The 15,938-nt window shown below is 46.8% G+C and overlaps 1 protein-coding gene across 12 annotated transcripts in view; it reads right to left on the bottom strand.

Annotated features, from left to right (window-relative positions):
* MTSS1 (MTSS I-BAR domain containing 1) overlaps positions 1-6,000 on the bottom strand; it is a 160,887-nt gene extending 154,887 nt beyond the window's left edge. For all 12 annotated transcript variants that reach the window (XM_070481562.1, XM_014854028.3, XM_014854025.3 and 9 more), the window contains exon 1: positions 5,142-6,000. In XM_070481562.1, the coding sequence (XP_070337663.1) occupies positions 5,142-5,213 (72 nt within the window). In that variant the 5' untranslated portion in view covers positions 5,214-6,000. The remainder of the gene's footprint in view (positions 1-5,141) is intronic.
* Between the last annotated feature and the right edge of the window lie 9,938 nt (positions 6,001-15,938).

Here is a 15,938-nt window from a genome sequence, read left to right on the forward strand (position 1 = left end):
TTTAGCTTTTTCCTTTTCCCTACCCGCAAGATGCAAAACAAGAGTTCAAAGGCCAAGAGGTCAGGAGCTAAGACAGAGCATGCATGGGATATACTTATACTAAAAAGTTCTTCATGGTTTATCCGAAATTCAAACGTAAGTGGGAATTCTGAATCTTTACCTGCTGATATCGCAGCACCCAAGAGCTTGGTGCTTGCCACATAGCTGATGCTCAATAAATACTACAGGATGAGGTCATGTTACTCTTGTAAGAACTCAGAGATAGCTGAAACCGACAAAATTCACACTCAGCTTACCTTCCACGCAAACCATGACCTAGGAATGATCTTTTCTCTCCATCTGGGGCATTACTAACTGTGGAATTTCAGAACATAAAAGTTCACAGCATCAAGCCACAAGTTCAAACAATTTGGTTGAATATGATGTATAAGGGTTTTTCCCACAGAAACATTCAAGCCAAGACCTTTCCAAACCTGGAAGAGATTTGCACCTAAAAAAACCCAAAAGACTGACCTACATAGAATAGGCCCTAAATCTGTCAACGGGGACCCATTCCGGGTGGTTCCTGCTGCCAATTTTATGACATCTTCAGTTCACCTTCTTTTCCCACAGGCCCAAACTGAGGAAGCTGTAAAGCCCTGGGCAAACACAGCCATTTGCTAAGAGAAGAGCCAACATGGGGCCCATCTGTACTTTACAAGGCCTTTGCTTGTCCTGCCTTTGTGTGTCACCGTTTACAGAGCAGCTGGCCTCTCTCTGAGCACCTGGCCACTAGTGGAGGCCTTGGCTGAGCTTTCAATACCTTCCTAGAGAAAACATTTTTCTGCAAGAGTCAAAGGGAAGTCCTGCAGGGACTGACTGCCGCCCTTCCCCAGGCTGGACTCCAGGCCCTTCCTTCATGGCCACCATATTGTATTTAACATTATCCACTCATGGCCCACAGGACAGGCAGCTCTCCAAGGGCAGGCCCTGTGGATCTGTGGTTCCCCGCGGCCCAGCAAAAGACCTTCCACATGGCAGGCCCTGGATAAACACCGAGGAAGTGAACCTTTTGTCTGACAGGAACCCCAAAACCAGAGCCGTAGTGAAGGAAAATCCTGAAATCATTACCCACGATGGACCCACTACCCACATTCCTGATCTTATGATAACTGAGGGAAAATATCATGACGTGCCTTCGAACCACAAGACTTCCATGTAATTCAAGAAGTCCCTTTAGCAGTTCTAATTTAGGCAGACCTTAGGAGAGAGGATACTGGTGGCATATAGAGACGGGGGCGGCACAGAGGAACTGAACAAGGCCCCTATTCTGCACGGCACAGGTGCTGGTAACTGGACACCCCGTCTAAAGTGAGCCATGGAGGGGGGGAATTCAAGGTGCGGTTAGGTGGTTTTTCACCCCCAGTCACATTATATAACCCCAAACACACTCACCAACCTAGTTCAAAGTTCTCCCTGTGTCGGGCCCAACTCAGCTCCTGACACGCTGATTCTTGAGCAACAAGGCTGAGGAAAATATTTGAGTTTACCACCCAACTTTTTTTTTTTTTAACTAAGTTACTTATTAAAAGAATGACATCCACAGGGTGAGCTGCCCTCAAGTCTGGCCAGTGGCTCCTGGTCTTAAAAGTTCCCCAAACATCTCCAAATTCTATGCTGGTTCAATTACTTGAAAAAATATATATAGAAAAAAAATACACCTATTGAAGAATTATGTAGTACAACTGAAACAATCTAATGTTATATGTTAATTATATCTCAATTTAAAAAAAAAAGTAATGGCACAAATCTGCTGTTTGCAGCATTGAGCCCGTCTTTCCTGGGACTTGGATGGAAATTCCAAAAAGATTCCAGACCTCCTTAATGCAGTCAACATTGTCTCAACATCAGAGGTCAGTCAACTGGCCTTCCACACACAGTCATTTTCAAGCTACTGTTCCCCCAGGCAAACCAGTGATGGGCCCCTGCCTCCAGCCACGTGAATCTCTTGTCTCCCCTTTCCTTTGGGACCAGCTCTAACCAGACGACTTGATTTATGTGGATGGGCGGAAAGGCAGCCAGTAAGCGATTTTGCACACCACCATTCATTAGTGACCGCCACCACAGTAGGGTGGAAGAAAGGAAAAAAACACAAGGTTTCCTTTCGTCAAGGAATCAATAAGTTATTTAACAGCTGCTGCTGGACCCCAATGGAAGAAAAGCCAGGGTTTCTTCCACACTCTTCCCCTTGAAAAGGATAAAAGGGACTCCCTGACAGCCCAGGACTTAGCCAGATGAAGGATCATTAGAAGAAAGCAGAAAGAATCCTCTCTAGCTTTTCGATGTCTTGAGGTTCTTTAGTTTTGGAAGATGGATGGTACCAGGCCTTGAAATTACTCCATTTTTTGTTGTTTTCTTTTTTTTCCTCCAAAGAGGAAACTGACTCCCTTCCTGTGCCTCTGTACATTTTAGAGAATCAAATACAACTAAAAAAACCTTTTTCCTTACCCTTTCCTTACTCCAGTCCAACATCACTTCTGAGAAAATAACCTACAAATTTCCTCAAGGTGGCATTCCAAATGGGTTTCCAACACTTACACTCGTCCTTCAAAGCAAAGAGAAAGGAATCTAAAGCCATTATACACCCATCACTGGAGTTCAAAGAAGAGAAAAAGGATAAGCAGGTCATTGGAACTCAGCTGATATCAGATACTAAAAATCGACTTTTATTGCTGGTGACTTCATGCATATGCATACTATACCCAGCTTATCCTCTAGGCCCCAATTTTTTAATTCCCTTTTAAAATATCACTGCCATCTGATCCATGAAGAAGTCTTTTAAGAAGAAAACTCCATGGAAATATTCAGCAACTATCCCATGCCTAAACAATCTTAGAAACCTGACGCCCTACCCTCTTTTTCCTTCTTATCTCTCTACTCCCCAAAAGTCTGAAATTCTGCCGACCCCAAGGCATGTTTTAGTCTTCCACTCCACCCTGCTTTTGAAATCTCTGACTGCCAAAACAAAACAAACAACCTTGAAAATAAAGGCATTCCCACAGGATGTGGAACAAACCCTGCTGGATTCAAAGGCAAAGAACTCAGGAACCACAGACTATAGATCCAGCACTAAAGAGCATTAAATCCATCTTTATTTTTAACTGCAACCTGGCAGAGGGAACAGCATGTCCCCTTAGCACCCACAAATTCCCGGGGCAGACAGTGCTGCAGGGCCCCCATGGTATGGCAGGCGGGAACCAGGAGGGCCCAGCCTGTGGTGGGTTACCTTCTGAAGGGCTCTGGGTGGAAACTGGTAAATGGGAAGAACCAAGCCTGGATTCTGGATTAAAGAACAAAGAGAGAGGAAAAAAAAAAAAACTCCAGAGGTGAACACTCTGGGACTGCAGTGGGCATATCTGTTAGGTCACTGGGTCCTCGTTACCAGTGAGGGACGGGAAACATCCATTTCTCTCCTCCAAAAAACACAACCCGTTTTACCAACCCATCTCAAATTCTTCCCATGGTGATCAGAACACACGTGTGCCTCCAGCCAAATCTTATTTGATGATAAGGCGTGTAGAATTTAAGTTAACAAGAAAAATGCCAGAGTCCAAGGAGGGGACGCCAATCTTTGTCTCAAAAGAGGACTTCAATAATTCAATGTGGACTGGGGGCAAAAGAATGAAAGGGGCTGTCTTTGAACAGGGAATAATCCATCTAATTTCCAAGTGGCTGGATTAGAGGCATTCCTGGGCAAGCAGCGTCTCGCTGAAGATAACACTATGCGAATGTCAATTTCTGACAAAAGGCACAGGCTCTGTAGAAGGGTTTCAAAATGGACAAGACCGCGTCAGAGGCACCCTGGAAAAGTTCACCCTGGGAGAGGGGGCAGTTGGTTCTAAAAGGGGGAAGCAGGCCGCGACAGCTGAGCATTCCTTCCCAAAATCCATCTCCGAAGCCAAACCCTCCCCAAACCTTACACTTCATCAGACAAAAGCTCCTCCAGGCGCCCAGGCAGCGGCTGAAGAGGGGCTGTCCACACCCACTCGCTACACAGCTTTCCAAACCTGCCCACTCGTTTTGGAAGCCGAGCTTTTAATTAAACACCACCTCCCCGGATCTGTTGAGGCAAACTGGGGCTGGGCTGGAGCCAAGGAGAAGCTCCCTAAATACACATAAAAAAAAAATCCCCCCACCGCCCCCAATTCCCACCTCCAGCCAGCTCGAGCGGCTGGTTCTATTTCCCTCGGCTGAGTAACACAGAGCCCTGGTCTATCTCTATGCACCAGAAATTTCACATCCAAGGATCAGGTTATCCCCAGTCCCACCCTTTGCACGAAAAAGCCTGGGTGTTGTTCCCCGCCTCCAACACAGAAGCAAGCGCGCGCGCGCACATACATATACACACAATCCTTCGAAGAGAAAACCTGGAGTCGGTGTGTGTTGGGAGGGTGGGGGATACACTTGTTTAGGGGGCCCCAACCTTGCCTTCAGGCTGGGAGCCTCAGCCAGGGAAGGAGGGGCCCCTGCGAGGCTGCTCTGGGAACTTCTGCTCCGCGCCCCCGGGGAGGGCTGAGGGAAGGCACGCACACCTCCACCGGCTTTGCAACATCACTACCTAATTTGCACAGATCCCCCTCAGGTGGACCTGAAAGCCAAAAAGGGAGAGGGAGGCCTCGCTCCCAGTCTCTCGTGGTCGGGGGGGGGAGCTCCTTCCCGCGGCCAGGCAGAGCCCCCACTCCCTGCTCACCACCGCGCCAGGCGCCCCCACGCCGGACCCGGGGGAATCAGGTGTCCGCCCAGGCATCTAGCCTCCGCGGGTCGCAGACACTCTGTCCAGCGACAGACAATGGAAAACTTGGAGCCGGGGCCCTGAGCCACCAGGGAAACGAGATGGTGCCGCCCCCTGGGAAAATGAGCGGGGTGAAGGTAGGGGGCATAAGACCACCCCCCCCCCAAAGAAGCCGCCCGCCCGAAGACCCAGGAGAGCCCGGAGCGGCGCCCCGGGTGAGCAGGTGACACCCGGGCCGGAGCGCTCCCGCAGGTGGCCGGCGGCCACGGCGCGGGCAAGGGCTGGGCTGCCAGCCCGGGGCGGAGGCGAAGCTCCGCGGCGCGGTCAGTGCACGGCGGCCGCCGCCGCAGCCGCGCCCCGAGCGTCCTACCTTCATGTCGCTGATGATGGTCTGGAAGAGGCCTCCGAGCGCGCTGCATTCCTTCTCAATCACAGCCTCCATTTTCCCGGCGCCGGCAAGCAAAGGACACACACTCGGGGCCGCCTGGACTGTGCGCGGGGCCGGGGCTCGCTCACCTCGGAAGGAATTTCACCCTCCGAGCGACCCACCTCCAACTCGCAGCCTCTTCTGCAAAGAGGACGAAGTGCCCGAGATCGACTATTCTCTGCCCAAAATAATAATAATAATTTTAAAACGCCAAACTGCTCTGCAGGGTGATTCGCCTACATGCAGCGCTCGGCTCCTGGCCTTAAAAATGCCCGGAGAAGACTGACAATCAGGCCACCACTGGTGCCCACGACGAAAACGGCAAAGCCCATCTTGAAGCAGAGAAAACCGCCCGCTGACCCGGGGCCAGCGCCATTTAAAAATGCAAGATTTTCCAATTTAATAAATTGTTTTGAAATTAGAAAAAAAAATGGCCCAACAGCAAAGCAGGTCTGCTCGCAGCGCCGGGATCTGTTGCTCGCAGCCGCGGCCGCCGCCTCCTTTTCACTCCTGCGCGCCCGGCCCCGCCGCTCGCTCTGGCTTGGCTCCCGGGGACGATCGGAGGGGCGCACGCGCGCTCGCGGCCGTGCGTCTGCCGCGGGGGCGCGGGGACGGCGCGCGCTCGCGGCCGTGCGCCCGCCGCTCGCAGGCGGGGCTGGGAGCGCGTGCCCGGGAGGCGCGTGGGACGCCGGCCGCAGAGACAAGCGAGCGAGCGAGCGGGTGGAGGGTTCGTCTCCACCGAGCGCGCTCCAAGCGCCCCCTCCTCTCCTGGCCGCTGGTCGCAGCGCGGAGAGGGCGTGTCAGCACGTGGCTAGGCGAGTGCCCACCCCACAATGGCTGCGAGCGGCGGGTGCGCTCGGCGATCCCCGGAGACTTGCACGGTGGCACGCTTAGCGCAGTGCTGGGTGTATAGTGAGCGCTCAGTAGGGCGGGAAAACTGCTGCTGCTGCTGCTGCTGCTGCAGGCTTCTGAGAAGAAGCCCTTTCTGTGATACTAGGACTGCAACGCCAGGTCACGATTGCAAACAGCCAAATATGTAATTAAGGAGAGAGAGTCCGGGGGCGTCTCCTGCAGCGGGAGGCCGAGTTCAATAAAGTTGCAGGAAGCTGGGAAAGTGCATTGATTTGCCATTGCAAAATAAATGGCATTTGAGCTTCTGTATGCTGTTCATCAGTACGTGGAGACTGCTGACTGTCCCTGACTTGGACGGTTGTTTTTCAGGCGCAGTGAGGGCGTAGGGTGTTGGTGTAACTGCAGACGGCCCTGTTGGGAGGCTTAACGTGGAAAGAGCACAGATGAGCCCAGGCTGATTTGGGGGCTAGTGGTTCATCTTTCCAGTTCCACCGCCTAACTGCACGGCCAGGAGCCCTCGTTTCCGTTGACATCAAATAGGCAAGGAAGAGGGGAATCAAATGAGAAGCTTTTAAAAGACCTTGAAACATAAGCACCTAACTCTGGGCTGTTCCCTTGACCCTTGAGTGGACCATTTGAAGCACAAAACACGACCAGAGGAAAACAGTGCTGGTGGGGGATGGGACACCTGCACGTAGACTTGTATCAGATTCATTGGGAAAAGGTCTAGCTTTAGAACTGCATGAATAGAGATGCATGGAACTGCATATCATAGCTGCAGAAGATAGTTTTCCCCTGGGCCATTCTGCCCAACTCTCACCCGCAACCCCCGTTCTCCACCCCTCCCCAAAATTATAAGGAGGAGTGTTACTTCTGGAATTAACTGATCTCTTGGGCAACCCTGCTGGATCCTGTCCCCAAGGTCATTTGGATTTACAGGTCTTATCTTGACCTTGCTTGACGCATAGTTTGCCCTCAATCATTATCCTTATTACGATTTTAATACTATCAATATTATAGTGATCAACATCGCTGCTTGTAGAGCCGGACTGCCTGGGTTCAAACTCCAGTTTACAACATACTGTAAATGAGGATAAAGATAGCATCTAGCTCGTAGGGCTGTTCTGCGTTTTACCTGCACTAATATCCATAAAGCATTTAAAGCAGGTCTGGCATATAGTGAATAAGCACTTGGTAAAGCCTGTCAACAGAAAGAGATCCACTGCAGCACCGTTCTCCATCGCCAAGATGTGGGAACAACCCAAAAGTCCCTGATGGCTGAATGAATAAAGAAAATGTGGTATATACATACAATAGGATATTATACTCAGCCTTACAAAAGAAGGAAATCCTGCAGTGTGCAACAACGTGGATGAAACTTGAGGACGCTATGCTGAGTGAAATAAGCCAGTCACAGGACAAATACCATATGATTTCACGTATAGGAAGTATCTAAAATAGTCAAACTCAGAATCAGAGTAGAATAGAAATTGCCAGGGGCTAGGGGTGGGGGAGGGGGCAATGGGGAGTTGCTAAGCAATGGTCGTGAAGTCCCAATTATGCAAGATGAGTAAGTTCTAGAGATCGGCTGTACAACATTGTGCTTATAATTAACAATACTGTATTGTACACTTTAAAATTTGTTAAGAGGGTAGATCCCATGTTAAGTGTTCTTAGCACAATGAAATAAAATTTAGAAAAGAAATCAAGACCAGGTCAAGGCTCATTCTAGCCCTGGTCCCAGAGGGCACGTTGCAAGCCTATAATGTTGGTGTGCTGTCCCACTGACATTGCTGTAGGCCTACTCTGTACAATCTAGGCATTTTACATGTATTATACGTAATCCTCACCACAGCCTTGAGAAGGAGGTTGTCATACTAGCTCTCATTTTACTGTTGGAAAGTGGCAGGCAGGATTCCAACTCTGGTTTTCTGAGTCCCATGCCTGAGGGCTCCCTTCTACCCGACCTCCAGCCCTCCTGGGATAAGGGGCCCCGCCTGCCTTAGCCCAAAGGACACTGCATTCAGCTTTCCTGCACATGCCTGAATTTAAATGCCCTGAACCCCCAACCTCAGTCGTGTTTGCAAAGCACACTCTTGTCTCATTATGCTCTGGGCCTATACTGGCCTTGGGACTGAGAAGCAGGCCCTTTTCTTCCCTAAGAAATTGAAGAATCCACAACTACCTTGAGAGGGAGTCTGGAAAAGCGTTCCATGAGGCCAGAAAGGCCCAGAGGTGGGACGACACTTGGCATTTTTAATAAGGCCTGGGGTGAGTCTGGTGAATGGAGGGATTTTGAGCAGGAAAATGACAAGCTCAGATCAACACCCCCTACATTACATTCTTTCCCCATGTTTGAGCATCCCTCTAACTTTCTCCTCCCTTCAAAACACCCAGCACTCCACTGGGCAGACATCAAGATCCCATTAACATGCAATTCCTCCCAGGAGTATTTGCTTTTTTTGTTTTTAATAGCTCTTTGGAGGAGGAACCCAAAGGAATGAATCTCTACTAGAGGAATTTTAACTCATGTGATTGCGGGGAGGAGAGATTGGGAGGTAATGAAGCCTGCCCAAAGGAGCCCCCATCACCCTCTTTCGCCTAGGGGACAGTGGGCCAGGACACCCACCACCATCTCCTAGCTCTGGGACCTCTGGCAGGCCCTTTGATCTCTGGAGCCAGCCTCTATTTCCTCAGGGTTCCTAACCCGTGGGCTATTCCCAGGATTGAAATAGATGTCAAATGCCTATCGCATAGCAGAGCTGCATACATGAGCTCCCTTCCCTCCCAGAAATGATTCTCAGCTCTGACGGCACTGAGGGCCCTGCCTGGTCCTCAAATTTGGCAGCAATTGGAATCCCCTGGGGGAATTTTAAAACACCCATGCCTGGGCTCCACTCCCAGGGAGGCTGACTTAATTGGTTTGGGCTGTGGCCTGGGCAGCAAGACTTTTTAAAGCTTCCCAGATGATTCCAGTGTGCAGCAAATTTAAAACCCTGATCTAAGGAACTTTAAAAGAAGATACCCACACCAGGTCATACCCCTAAACAATTAAAGTAGAATCTCTCAGGACTGGGCTCCAGAAGTTTCTTTAATGTATCATACATATTTTATTCTATGCTCAAATAAGGATATACAAGTGTGTGTGTGTGTGTGTATTTTGTCATTATTTGTTTTACAAAAATAGGATCACATCACACATACACTTTTCTGACTCTTGCTATTAACTCTTCCTGTTAACACTTCTTGCTAACAATATTCCTATAGAAATCCCTCCAGGTCAACTAATACTATTCTAATACATTCTTTTTCGTTCTTTTAATTTTTTTTTATTTTGACATAATTTCAGATTCACAGAAATATTGCAAGAAAAGCGCAGAGATTGCTCATTTACCCGTCACTGGAGTCCCCAAAAGTAACCTATTTTTGTATTCGCTTCTTGCTTGGGGATTCTTTCAAAGCTCGGCAGATAATTTTAACATGTGCAGCCAGGTTTGTGACCCTCTGACCCTTGTGAAGGGTCTGCGTTCAAGGCAGCTGTGCGAGGTGGTTAAGACGGTAGGCTCAGAGTCAGGCTGCCTGCGTTTGAATTCTGGCTCCTTTTCTTTCTAGTTTTCTGTGCCTCAGTTTCTTCATCTGTAAAATGAATAATAGAAGTGCTAACTCCTAAGGCACAGATGAGGCCTGAATTGCTTAGTCTCATACTTCGCACACAGTAATACTCAGTAAAGGTTAGCTATTGATATGTATTGGTCATTACCATGGTACATCTCTGATATAAAATTGGTTAAAGCTCGCCCTCATGACCTGTAAGCAGAATTCTTTGTGAGCTCAGAGCCACTAAATCCCTTAGGAAAATTGGGGAGCTGTCAGGATATAAAAGTGTCTCAAGCTTAGAAACAGAAGCCCTTTTTGAAAATGAAATTAGCAAGAATCAACAAATAATATCTGTTGCAATGACTCACCCTAAGAGATGTTTGTGTGTGTTTATGGATGGCAGCCTGGCAAACACCCAAGTATAACCTCAGTGTGCAGAATGTGTCACTGGGGCAGGAAACTGATGAAAGAAGGTATCCCCTCGTGAACTGACTGGCAGCCAGGCTGGAGCAATGCTGAAACAGCCGGGTCACAAGCCCATGCCGATGCAGGGCAGGTGGTGTACCTTTGTGAAGCAGGGCCAGGTGCACATTCATAGGAGGTGGGGGGACTGTAGAGACCTGGAAAGCAAGTTCTCCCTCTAAGGGCCAGCTGTTCCCCAGTCCTAGGCCGAGTGGGAATGTGGGCCCTTAATTGCCACATGTTCCAATCCCTCCAGAGAAGCTGAAACTTTAAATCTTGAAGTTTTGCAAAATCGAAATCTCTTAAAATTTCCAAATGTTAAAAAACTCATCTGCAGGCCGGTTTGCAGCTGCTGAGAATGGGGTTTGGTTCACGGGGAAGATCTGAAAGGGGGAAAGAGGATGTAAGAATCTATGTTTCCCTGGGACTATTCAAGGAATAGAGACCTACCTGATGATGGTTCTAGGTCACCAGGACAGCGTGTCTGCTCTGTAGTGGGGTAGGGGAAGTTGGATGCAGTTCCTGAGGCGTTTCCTGAACACCTACTCTGTGCCAAGCCACACCTGTCCTCCCAGCAGCATCCAGTTTCCTTCTCCTTGTTTATAGGCTCCCAAGCTGCCTGCTGACTACTGATTTGGCGTCTGAGTTCCCTTGACAGTGAAATGGGGCTCTCAAGGGTGCAGATATCAGAGCAAGACTGTTGGGAATCTGATCTCTTCCTCTTCTGGAGCTTAGCTCTTTCTGTTCCATGCAAGCACAATAAGGAAAAGAAATGTTTTGTAAGCAAGATATGAGTTCTGGTGGGAGTAGCAATAAAAGCACAAAATGCATATTGTTTTAGAACATCTTGCCTTTAACATACCATGTGAAGCAATTGCAAAACTTCCAGTTATTTCTAATCAATTGGAGGCATCTGAGTTTACCCAAAAATGGAAAATATTATACGTTACACAAAACCTACCATTTTGTGACATAAACACAATGCAAAGGTGACTTCCAGTTTTCATAAAGAGGCAATTCTATAACCTGAAACCCCCTCCTGCTGTAGCTACGAAGATGTGCTAGATAAAATGTAATCAGAATCCTTTTAAACTCATGGCAGAGCTAGCAAGAAAGAAGGAAAATCCTGGGGGACTGGAAACAGAGGACTTTGACAATCAGAAGAGAATGCAGGAAAGCTGATGCCTCCGTTGCCCTGGGAGGAGTCCTTGGTTTCATTAATCCAGGGGCCTAGGTGTTCACTCCCAAAGGGGGATCAGAAAAAGAGGGACCCATGTGAGGGGGGAAGTGCGACTGAGAGCTCCCAGCAGATTCAGGACCCCATGATTGCACAGCCTCAAGGACAGGAGGACCAGGAAGCAGTCTGCCCACCAGCACAGGTAGCTGACACAAAAGCGTGATAGTCTTGGTCTAGGCTCCAGGTGGGGGCTCAAAGCATACACTGAGAGTCTGTAACCAAATGCCGCACCACAGCTGTGTTTGGAGTTGGAATTTCCTTACCTGAACGGACCCAAAATGCCTAAGATGATGATTAATGTGAAAACTTGTTACTGGCCTGAAATAATCCTAGGCAACTTGGCAGAAGCAAATGAGAATTGACTCTGAGGGGACCCACCCCCATCAAGTCCTCATAGGATTCCCACAGATAAAGCCCCCTGAAATGAGTTCACAACTCAAAATTATAAATCCTACAAGGAAACTGTCTACCCATCACACTCAAGTGTCAGCAGACGCAACAAAAGGATTTAAGCCATAGGAGCTGAGGATAAGCCAACAGTCTGATAGAGATAAGTATGTTTAAAATGATTAAACTATAAAGGAAGGAAATAAAAACATACGACACTATGAAAAGAGGGTAAGCATTGAAAAAACAGTTAAATAGACCATCTAACAATGAAAAATACAGTCACCAAAATTACCATATATATTTGAGCTATATATGGACAGGTTAGGGAGCTGAATATACACAGAACTGAAAAGAGGATTTTTTATCAGAAAGATCAGAAGAAAGCACACGAAATAAGGATGAATAAAACAGGAAAAAGAGGTTAGGAGACAAGAAAGACGTAATGAGAATAACACATATGGTTAGAGAATGAGGGGAGGAGAAGATAGTCCAAGAGATATTGACTGAGAATTTTCCAGAGTTGATGAAATACATAAATCCTCAGATTTAGGTAGCACCACACATTCTGAACAAGATAAACGCAATGAATATATTTCTCATACTGAATTCTCCTACTGAAAATTGTAATTTGCACTACATGCTCATTTCCTTCAAAGTGGCACAAAAAAAGAAGCCTTACAATAATAAACAAAAAATTAAAATTGTATTTACTGGCACATCTTTGTTGCTGGGGGGGGTGCAGTAAAATCCCTTATTATCAGGACTTGTTATCAGGATGAACAGACATCTGCAGAAACTGAAGGAGGGTCGGTGCACCAGCTCTTTGTAAGAGATCTAACAATGTCACTGGGCTGACCACACTTTGTGAATTTCTTTCAGGCTGTTTATCTGGAGTTTTTGTCAGTGGGGTACTGGCAGGAAACAGATGCACCACTGCAACTGAAAATGGAGGAAGTTTAAGAAAGAGACTATTTATAAGCACATGGACAGGATTTAGGGAAATGAGAGGGATGGTGCAGTTCCGGGGCCAAGGTGGGAAGTCATCGCCATCCCTGGGCCTGAAGGGCATGGAGGGGGGTGGAGCTGGACCCCAAAGAGGCAGCTGCGTGGAGAGGGCTGCCTGGCGGGAGCTGTAGCCCTGGGGAGAGCGATGCAGCAGCCTGCACTATAGGGACCCACCCCAGCAGAACCAGGACCCCTGGTTTGTCCAAGAGAGTCCATTTACCCGCACTGTTCTTTCTCAGAAGTGACCCAGTTTGGACAATAAGTTATTTGATCACTCACACAAGGAGGCCTGTTGGTACAATCCATAGGATCAGCTTCCTAGGCAACAAAGCAGAGCAGAGAAGGATGGAGAGTTGATTGGGCCTAGGGAAAGCAATGAAAGACATTCAGGATGAGCGTCTCCTGCTCCCTAGTAAACAGTTTTTTCTTTTAAAAAGGAGTCTTATAGAGATATAATTCACATGTGATAAAATGCACCCTTTTAAATTATAAAACTCCATGATTTTTAGTATATTCACAGAGTTGTACAACCATCACCACAACCAATGTTAGAACATTTTCATCACCTTTCAGAGCAACTCCCTACCCATTAGCAATCACTCCTCATTTAACCCTAACCCCCCTAGCCCCAGTGCTAGGCAACTACAAATCTACTTTTTGTCTCCATGGATTTGCCTATTCTGGACATTTCAGGTAAATGGAATCATACAATATATGGCCTGTTGCATCTGACTTCTTTCATTTAGCATAAAATTTTCAAGGTCCATTCATGTCATAGCATATTTCATTACGTCATTCCTTTCTATGGCTCAATAATATTCCATTGTATGGAGATATGACATTTTGTTTATCCATTCAACTATTGATAGAAGTTTGAGTTGTTACCGCTTTTTGGCTATTATGAATAATGGTGCTATGAACATTTGTATGTGAGTTTTTGTGTGGATGTATATTTTCAATTCTCATGGGTATATACCTGCAGTGGAATTGCTAGGTCATATGGAAAATCTATTTATAACCCTTTAAGGAACTGTCAGACTGTTTTCCAGTAAATGGTTTTTTATTCGACATAATTCATAAGGTTTTTCACAAGATGAAGCAGCTCTGATGGAGTCTTTGTCAATCTATTCATAACGCTGATACCATCCGTTCACATCAAGAGATTTGGCTGCTGGTCATCCCCAATAGGTCATTGGCAGTGTGGCGAATCTCTCTATTACCTAGTGTTGCACCCATAGCAAATTATTTATTGATTCTTCTAATAGCACAATTTTAGACCTTTTAAATTTCGTATTAGAACAATCCCATGTTTAGATGTTTCCAGCATCCATAGCTCTGCTCGCTTTCCACATTTAAGTGACCTAGGTGGCTCAAGGCTTCCTCTCTCCAGCAACCCCACAAGCATGCCTGCAGTTTCAGGAGCTTTTGCCAGGACACACAGAAGCTTCTTTCTCTTATGTCTTGAGCTTTTCTTTGAAACCAACAGTAAAAACAGGGCTATGGGAGACCTGTCTTAAAGAGGGGCAACATGTTAGGGGGGAGTGGGCATGGGTTTTGGAGTCACAGAGATTCAAGTTCAAATCATGGTTCCACATTTCAGCTGTGTCTATGAACGTATTACTTGACCTGCCCGTGCCATCACTGGTAAAATGGGAACTGTGAGGCCCACTTCTAAATCTTGAGGATTAGAGACAATGTGAATACCGAGCCTGACTTGTAACAGGCACTCAGGAAGGGGGTGTCCTTTTTAACCGGATACCGCTGCCGTTCTCTCTTTAGATTGTCCATGAGGGAGACTTTGGGGTAACAGGGGTGAATCTAGGCCTCTGAGCCAGGAGACGTTTAATCAATTGTTTCGGAGCAGCTCTACCTTGTTTACTTTTAATCATGGGTTTGTTTGCTTTTAATAATAAGCACCAGACCCAGCCCTCCCATTTTCTGAAGCTTGTGAGCAAATAGATGCTTGTGAGCTGGAGCTCAGTAGCAATCTTTGCAGCCACAAGTGGCCAGCGGCCATGGGCAACAAGTGAAGACAGGTTGCGGGCAGGGAAACATTTCATCTGCAGAGAGAAATGATATTTACCTGCAATTTTATCCAGGAGCTTCAAAGGTGGTGGCAGGCGTTACCCAACTAATGAGCACAGGAATGATGCTGTGAAGTAATCTCCCCAACTGATGCCCATCAGGAGACAGAGGGAGAAGAAAGGACTTTCCCCCCTGAGATTAACTGGCTGTGTGATCTTGGGGGAGTCCCAGATCCTCTCTGGGCCTCACTTTCCTCATTTATAAAATGAGAGGGTTGGTCCCTTCCAGGTGATGTTAAAGATGTCTTCCATATGACCATGGCTGACCTCCAGGCCTGATTTTAGGCTCTCTCTGGATTCTTTGTCTGCTTTAGATATATACATGTATATGTCTGTCTCTGCCAGTTTGTGGATGTTTGTGTTTTGGAGACAGCTGGAAAAAGAGATTAAGGATGGAATAGGTGCTGTTTGCTCCAGGCCTTAACTCAAGGAGGCATTCCAAGAGAAAGAAGAAAATCGCTTCTCAGATGATGCTTAATACCCCCTCCCCCCCGGGACTACCTTGCTGTACCTATAAATACAAACAGCTGGCATCCCCATCACTGGAAAAATGGGTAAGTACCAGCCATCAGCTCTTCACAACTGCAACTGGGGCACTTCCTTTGCCCCCAAACTTGTTGCTTATATTTATTTGCCCTAAAGCTATTTTAACCTCAACTGGTTAAATAGGAGACAAGTTAAAATACTCATCTCATATCTCCTATAGGCTTGTGTTTCCTAGAACAAATTCAAGGCCAATCATCAAATAAAAACAAATTTCCACAAAGTTGTTCTTGATCATCTAAATTTTTCTGATCGGAAGGTTAATATTTCAAGTGGCAACCCGTTCCCTTCTTGGTCCTAACTATTTATTTGAAATATTTTCTTTATCCTGAGTTGAAATCTTTTCCCTTGTTGAAGTAAATTTTCTTAAGGATCTATAATCAAAGCATCACCTTTCTTTAAATATTCTCTCTCAGAGGAGAAATGTAAATAGCCACACAATTCATGTACTTTTCAGCCTGAGTCTCAATAACGATTATTATTATAAAAATTATATTATATTCTATATGTTATATAGGATATACTATATTCATATATTTTATATATTCTGTCCTATAATACAATTTCTGT

This window comes from Equus asinus, chromosome 12 (assembly GCF_041296235.1).
Source record: "Equus asinus isolate D_3611 breed Donkey chromosome 12, EquAss-T2T_v2, whole genome shotgun sequence".
In the NCBI taxonomy this organism is placed as follows: Eukaryota; Metazoa; Chordata; class Mammalia; order Perissodactyla; family Equidae; genus Equus; species Equus asinus.